The following is an 8,474-nucleotide window of genomic DNA, read 5'->3' on the forward strand; positions in this document are numbered from 1 at the left end:
GGATGACATAAATGAGCATTTTCTCAAAGTTTTTTCCTTTAAAATGATTTAATTAATGGACATGACAAAATCATAATTAACCACATATAAAAAATTAGTTTTGACTGATGATTGAATGATGATCGCAATTAATTTTGCAATAATAAAAAAAATCGCTAAAAATTAAGTGGAGTACTGCTAGGTGTATTAAAGTGAGGGATTGAAAATAAATTATAGAATGAATTATAAACTTAACATGTTCAATTTCTATCAAATTTTAGTTTTCTCATCTGAACAACAACAATATACACAATATAATTCTAAGAGTGAAATTTAAAGACTGTTTCTAATAAACTCTTATCAAAGTTGAAAATACCTGGAAATTAAAAATGATGTCTATTTAAATAATGAGAAATACTTAAAAAGAAATATCATATCATAACAATATATTTATTTCATGTGTACAAAGAATATCATTTATCACAAATCATTTGTTAATTATGTATTCTAACACTTAATTTGTCTATGTATATGACCTACTAATAACTATACAATATCCTATTAAAAATTAATTAACACTATCAACTTAATTATACAATTTTTTGAGTTTTTTTACATTCTGGTAAAACATTGTTGCATGTAAGATTGTTAATATTTCCCCAAATAGCATTTGGAGTTTCACCATTTCCTCCTAACAATTTCACATTCTCCAACAAAATTCCTTGACATGGAATTTTTTTGCTGCAATTGAAATTTATTGCATCATTTGTTGCACTTGTGCCTTTGATATTTTGATAAATCACATTTTTCACTTGAATTGCTGAGTCGGTCTGTAAATATATAAACATATTTTTGTAATTAAGAGATCAATAAAATTGATCATCACAAATTTGTCATTGAATTATATTATGAACCGATCATATTAACTCTATCATCAATATTATCGTCATAGATATTCCGTCACAACTTTATAATATACAATATGTTGTTGTATATTACATTTTCAAAGTGGGGTAAATTTGATCATATAAAATTTTGTATGGGGCTTTTATTAAATTTTTAGAAAGTTGAAGGAGTGAAATTAGTTTTGTTTATAAGTTAAAATACTACATTGTCCAAATGATGTAGCAAATTGCACTAAGGGTGTAAGAATATTCTATACTATATGTGTATTATATAAATAAAATTCTTTTTTGTTCGAGTTTAACTTATATATATATATATATATATATATACACACATTGACTTTACTAAAAAAATTACGACAAGTTATCTGCTATGTATAGTACTTTAATAGATATTTTCGTACCATTAATATATATAAGTTAAATCCATTTTCAATTACCTCAGCTTTGCATGGACCATCAGCTTGATCACAATAATTTTGGTCTATAATTATTGGATTTTTGACATTATTCATAGCCACATTTTGAAACTTAATATTGCTTGCACTTCCAAATCCTCCCTACATAAAATAATTCAGAATATAATTACATATATATTGCAAACAATTTTCATAATTTTAAAAAATATTTTTAAATTAATAAAAATAATTAATTAATTAATTTACCGGCCAAGTCTTAATCCTAAGTCCATTCGTAGTTCCATAAAGCTTAGCTCCATTTACATGAATATCAGACACATGAGCTTCTGAATTTCCACCTCCCAAACTTCCAATACTAAGCATAAAAAATAATAATAAATTACATAATTAGATTATAAATTTGATAAAATAATCTGAATTTTAAAGAAAAAAAAAGTTGATGGTTATAAAATGAAGAGGTTCAACAACAACAACAACAACAACAACATAGTCAATATAATCATGTAATAAGTGAGGTATGACCCAAAAGCTTATTTCTATCTTCGTGGGGTAAGAGAATGTGTTTCAGATAGACGGTCGACTCAAGAAAATAGTTTTTCAGAACAGTTTGAAATAAATTATGATAAAGATATTGAAGAAAGAGAAATAATGAAAGTAAAGAACTAAAGATAATCAAAATAAAAGAAATAATATTAATAATATAATAAAAAAATAAGATAATACTAGCATAATAATACTGATATAACGAAATTATATAGGTATATTTTGTATTTATTTTTTTTGTACCTTATTCCATGACCTGGTCCACAAGTAATGCCAGTGGCTAGGACCTTTTGAGATCCATCCACTATTGAGATGCAATCATCACCTACCACCAAATTAATTTCCAAAATATATAGTTAGTAAATAAGAAAATTTAATGTCATTTTATTGCACAATTAGTATAATATAATATTTGTAAAATATTATTTCAACAATTTACTGTTAGTACCATCTATAATAGAACAACTAATCATAAGTGTCACTTATTACATGCATGCAATTATCTCTTTATACATACAACTTGACCATATAAAAAAATAATTACTACAAGTATATGAAAGTTAAAGTCGTTAATTTATCGATACCTGTGCCAATGGTGGAGTCAGAAATTTGAATATTTTGAGTGTTAGTAATATGGATTCCATCAGTGTTAGGGCTATTTTCTGGAGAACTCACTACCAATTTTGAAACTTCAACACCAACACATTTCTCAATTAGCAAATGTATTTGTTGTGCATTTTCTATTTTAAGGTCCTTCACCTTCAAGTTGTTGCACTTGTAAAATGTTAGGGCCTGTCAAACATTTAAGTTTCACCAATAAAATAAATAAATTTAAGGTAAATTTAATTCACCAAAAAAATATTAGAAAAATGACATTAATAATTATATACGAATATTGAGTTTTAAAGTTCCATGCATCGACGATACAATCAGACATATATCAAGTTTTTAAAATTTCATGCACCGATGAGTGACGACACAACGAGGTAAAAAATAACTCTATATGTAATGAATTAATTGTTTTGTTCTTTGGAAAAAAATAAAAGATCAAATCAAATAAACGTACCGTGGGTGCAACCTTGCAGTGCTGCAAAATAAAAAAGTAGACATAAAAGTAAAAATTAGACAAAATTAGTTATATATCATAAAAAACAATAGAAACAATTGTGAAAACTATATATATATAAGTATGTAAAGGGTAAAAGGGTTGCTCGGGCCCGTGCATAAAGCATCTTGTGTTTACGTAAGGTTCGAGAAGGGTTGTATCCCTTTGGGTTATGATGTAGACAGTCTATCCTAATGCAAGTATTAGTGACTGTTTCCACGCGGCTCGAACTGATGCTGACCTATATAGATTACACAGAGATAACTTTACTGACTCTTCTTTCAAAATTAAGTATATATTTATACCAATTTTTTATTAATTTTGCAAGAATTTTGCCACCAAATTTTGCCATTGCCATTGATAACTCCAGCTCCTCCAACAACCAATTTTTGAACACTATCAAAAATAAGCCAGTGCCTACTATCCTTGTTGTAATCTGAAGTATCATCAGATGCTAATAGGGTTCCATAAATCTGCAATAAAAAAAATAATTGAAAAAAAGATTAAAAAATTGTCAAATTAATAATATTCAACAAATAGAAGTTAGAACCTATTAATTTATTTTCACGTGTAAAAACAGTGACAATATTAGGAATTTCACGAAAGGTGTTCAAAATCTTATATATATATATATGCAGTATAAAAGGTTATATTTGACCTATATACAATTTTTTGCCAAAAGTGTTCAACTAATCATAGTTCGCTGGATGTAGCTCTGTCACTATAAATAGAGCTTATTTCTCTCCATACATAATAATAGCAAAGTTTAACTTATATCCATGACAATGTAATGAATTTCTTATATTACCAGTGAAATAAGAATGTATTTAAGATTTGAAATTTATCAATTCATATAACGATATGAAATTAAAGTAAAATATTTATGGATACTATTCAAGGTCACGTGAACCCATATGTTACGCTATAGCTCACTACATCAAAAATGATCATTAGCGGCAATTAATTCTTAATTACCGCTAAATATGTATTTTTAGCGGCAATTAGCACTCTTTGTATATGTCCCTAAAGCCTTTAGTGACATTGGTTCTAATGGCACTTAACTAATGCCGGTAAAAACTTAGCACTGCTTATTAATGTCAATATTTATTGCCGCTAAAAATTGTTTTTGTTATAGTGGCTCCACATATGCAGAGCAACTTAACTTGTTGAGTAAGATCATTTAATTATCTTTTAAAATAACCTAATCGTGTAAAGACACTTTTATACTGCTAGTGTGGATTGACAATTGTACATAGAAAGCATCTCACGTTCACATAAATTTTAGAAAAGAGCCACACCACGAGGAAATGTAACGCGCAAACGACAACTTAATGTCCGTATTTTATAGTGTGATTAAAATGAAAATAATTTTATCGTTACTCCAAAATTCTTTTTACAAAATGATATGTCAACCTAACCTGCATTGTAATGGAAGATTTGCATGGCCCAGAAAATTTGATTGGTTTGAGAAGATATTTCTTGTTTTTGGACACCACAAAATTCACAACATTTGAAGACGAACAAACTTCTTTCCATGCTTTTTGAAATGCCTGAAATTAAGATAATTTCATTTAATAATTAATTAATTAATAACCAAAAAAACAAAGCTAATTAAATTGCTGATGATGTTGTTAAAATTAATCGTAAAAGTAATCTCAATCTACATATATTCACCATAATAATAGTTAGCTTTGAAGTATAACATAATCTTTAATTTCCACCAGGAATGAGATGTTTAATTCTCCTTTCATAACTAGAGGTCTCGGGTCAATTCCTAGACATAGAAAATTCTTGATAGGACGAAACGTTTTTTTCTCAAATAAGGCCTTACGCATGACGAATATGAAATAGTCGAGTTTCAATGCTAATATTGACAATCAAATAAAAAAGAATATTTAATTAATGTGTGTATATATATTAAATAGCTAATTCGATCATTTATTATTGATGGTTACTTATAATTAATTTTTAAGTGATGTGACATATAAATTGTTGCTTATTACGGTATATAGAAATTAAATTCATTATAAAACATTTATTTCACAAACTTTTCTATCTGGGATGTTTTTACAACCATTGAAAAATTATATCATATTTAATTAAAATCCTAAGTTTCAAAATCTCCATTTATTTTTTAATTTGAACTTAATAAAGTACCTCCACATAAATTAAAACAAAACAAAGGTAGTATACTACTTTTTATATGTTGTTTTTCTATTAAAAACACAAGAATTTTAGAAAATTTTCGAAGGTATGTCTGTGATAAAACTTCTAACTAGAGCTGTCAATATGGGCTAGCCCACCCCATCCGGGCTAACCCATACAGGCTTTGACATTTTACGGGCCAGGCCAGGCTAGCCCATTTTTGGTGTGGGCCAAAAAACGGTCGGCCCAACCCACAAGTACGTGGGCTACAGGCTTGCCGGGCCAGCCCACTTTTTTAAAAGTTATATATTTTTTTAGAATTTATTAAATTAAATTATAATTTAAAAATATTATCATAAATATTGATAAAACAATATTACATGGTGTTAATGCTACTACTTGTTAATCAAATCACAAATAAAATTATCTTTATAATATTTAATAAGTTTTTTTCAAGTAAAAGTATAAATATCTAAATAGAAATATTAACCTAACTGTTTTGCATTGATCACAATAAAACACAAAAAATATGACAATATTCCAACCATAAAAATGTAAAAGATAAACTCCTTAAAAAATCATGAAACTTATGGCGTATCTAACACTTCATGAAACCTATGACGTATCTAACACTTCATGATCATCTTCATCAAGCATATCTGAATCAACTTGTGGGAAGGTTGTCTTAACATCTTCATTTTCATATGCAATTTATATGCGGTTTCAATTAGTTAAATATTAAAAAATAACTAAATTGAGAATTTTAATATTTAAATGTACACAAAAATATATTGCCAATTTGAGAAAAACCATGTAACCAGTTTCGAGTAGCAACAAGTGTTTGGACATTTTCATGGTGGATGCAACTTTTATTACTTAGTGATTTCCTAAAAAACTTTAAATAGATTTTGAGTTTGGATCTCTTTTAATTTTAAAATTTTTAATATTATATTATATTTTTTAATTAATTTGTATTAGCCCACGGGCCGGCCCTACCTATATTTCTCAAGCCCCACAAATCAACAGGCTTATTCAGGCCGGGCTAAAAAGCCCTTTTTTTAAATGGGCTCCAAAATTTTTAGTCCAGCCCTATTAAATCCCGGGTTAGGCCAGGCCGGCCCAACAGGCCTAGCCCATATTGACAGCTCTACTTCTAACGAGTCAATATACAATAAAATCTTAGAAATTTTCATCAGAAATTCGTGTGCATGTTTTCTAATTATAATTTGAGAGATACTTTCTCGAAAATTAGTTTAGTCAGAAATTCGTGTGTTTTTAGTAATAGTTTGAAAGAAAAATTCTTAAAGAAAACTAATACTTACATTTGTATCATCTATTTTTCCATCACCTTTAGCTCCAAACCGATCCACACTAATTGTTATAACCTTAGCTTGATCTTCTTCTTCATCTAATTTCTCCAAATTCTTAAATCTTTGAAATCTACTAATTATTTCAAGATTTTTCTTCATATTGTTGTTTTTTTCATGATCAAGAATGGTGTTGAAATAATTTGAAGGATAAGCTTTAAAATGAAAATCATTACCAAATTCCTCTTCAAGATTATTTATGTTGTGATCATCATCAAGGAATTTAATGCTATAGCAAGATGAAAATGACATAATAATAATGATAAAAATGGTGAATAAAATAAAGGGATTTCTTAGAAGTGTCATGGTATGTTTGTTAGTTTTGTTGTGTAATATAATATATGGTTTTTTTTATTTTTTGGTTGAAAAATAATGATGAAAATTATGGAGGAAAGTATGGGGGGATACTTGTTGGTTAAGAGAAAATGAGGGTATGGAAATAATTATATGATAAAGTGAGGTGGGGGATTTGTCTATTTATAGAATTTAGGGGTTTTTTTTAAAAAAAAAAAATTATTGTGAGAGAGATTTAGACGAAAGTATTATTTATTTCTTGGACAATTTGCTGACTTCTTGCCTCCATACTTACTTAGAAAACAAGAATTGAAATAGAAAAAATAAATAAATTGAAATTTTGCTTTTCAACATATCATAATATTTGTACGGCCATAAAATGAATTTTCAAAATTTGTAATTCTTAACATAATGAATTTTCAAAGTATATCCAATCTACTAAATAGAATGCCTTCGACCACTTGAGTATCAAAACGTGATTTTTACAAAAATAAAACTAAAAATTACTTCTGCCAAAAAAGAATATATACCTTTTAATTATTCATACATAACTTATGTCACCATAGATGATCTAACCGACCCTGCTCCTATTACGATATTTCAATTAAAATACATGTTGCTTTTACAATAGATAATTTCAAAGGGTTGCAATGATAAATTAGGATGTATCACCTACTTGATGTACTATTGAGAAAAAGGGTCATATTTTACTTGTAGAATAAATCACTACATGGTACAAATTTTTATTTTCAAAAAATTGCTAAAATGCTAGGAAATATATATATATATATTTATTTATTTATTTATTTTTTTAAAAAAAATAAGTCAAAAACCTTTTAAAAGGTAATTACTTGAGCAAAAAAGACTAATGTAGGGAAAAGAAAAATTATAAGCAATGTTGATAAATTTGTCTAAATTGGAAATCATTTTTGCTTGTTTACTCAAAAAACAATGCATGAAGCTTCCATCAACGATGGTCGTTGCTGCTCCTTCCTTAATTATAGATTTCGAGTTTAAGTCCTGGAAGCTTTATGTGTCACAAATCTAAAATAATCAAACTCTAATGTGAATTAAGTGAAACCCAAAAAAACAAAACAATGATTGCTATAGTTTATTGCTATAGTTTAAGAAAAAAAGTTTTCTTAGTGATGGGCTTTGGAGTAAGCCGTTTATATTAGGAAAACTTACATAAATATATTTCAATGGCTAACCTTACAAATATTTTATCCTTAATTTACTAATTGCATGGATGATGAGATATTCCGTAATCTTTTTAATTGCAATTCATTATGAGTATAAAAACTAATCCATAAAAACATAACGTATTGAATTCACATATGTTTAATTGAGGAATAAAAATGGGAAATAGAAAAAGCTGTATATATAAGAAATGTGGCGATGAAGTTTAATTCTTAGTAATGGGCTTTGAAGTAAATTGCTTAGATTTCATCGTAAACGTTAAAATTAGCTATAAAATTTATCGTTTATATACATCAAATAGTTAATACTTAAAAATATTGTTTTGAAAATCTATCGCTAAATAGTAAAAATAATATTTTTGTTATGTAATTACATAATTTACCCATTACTAATTTTTATAGTAGTAATTTATGATTAACACGACCTTTAACGGATTTGTGACAATTTAATGATAGCAATGCCAAAAAGCTAATAAAGGTAAGTAAATGGTTTTAATTAAATTTCCTTTGATTAAAAA

At 27.2% G+C, this 8,474-nt stretch overlaps 1 protein-coding gene across 1 annotated transcript; it reads right to left on the reverse strand.

Annotated features, from left to right (window-relative positions):
- Window positions 1–569: 569 nt before the first annotated feature.
- LOC102601831 (polygalacturonase-like) lies at window positions 570–6,565 on the reverse strand. Its single transcript, XM_006350203.1, has 9 exons — window positions 6,419–6,565; window positions 4,370–4,501; window positions 3,257–3,424; window positions 2,913–2,933; window positions 2,431–2,638; window positions 2,090–2,171; window positions 1,550–1,658; window positions 1,325–1,444; window positions 570–809 (listed from the first exon to the last, which is right to left on the reverse strand). Exons 1-9 carry the CDS (start codon window positions 6,563–6,565, stop codon window positions 570–572), a joined length of 1,227 nt encoding a protein of 408 aa, XP_006350265.1.
- Window positions 6,566–8,474: the final 1,909 nt, after the last annotated feature.

Source organism: Solanum tuberosum, unplaced genomic scaffold, assembly GCF_000226075.1.
Source record: "Solanum tuberosum cultivar DM 1-3 516 R44 unplaced genomic scaffold, SolTub_3.0 scf00118, whole genome shotgun sequence".
Taxonomy (NCBI): domain Eukaryota; kingdom Viridiplantae; phylum Streptophyta; class Magnoliopsida; order Solanales; family Solanaceae; genus Solanum; species Solanum tuberosum.

What these genes read in the sequence shown, in the direction of transcription:
- LOC102601831 (XM_006350203.1), bottom strand. Translation starts at nt 6,565, where the DNA reads ATGAAGAAAAATCTTGAAATAATTAGTAGATTTCAAAGATTTAAGAAT. An exon ending in AATCTTCCATTACAATGCAG is followed by an intron (nt 3,425 to 4,369) that starts GTTAGGTTGACA and finishes TTTTTATTGCAG; the next exon opens with ATTTATGGAACCCTATTAGC. An exon ending in ACTGCAAGGTTGCACCCACG is followed by an intron (nt 2,639 to 2,912) that starts GTACGTTTATTT and finishes AATGTTTGACAG; the next exon opens with GCCCTAACATTTTACAAGTG.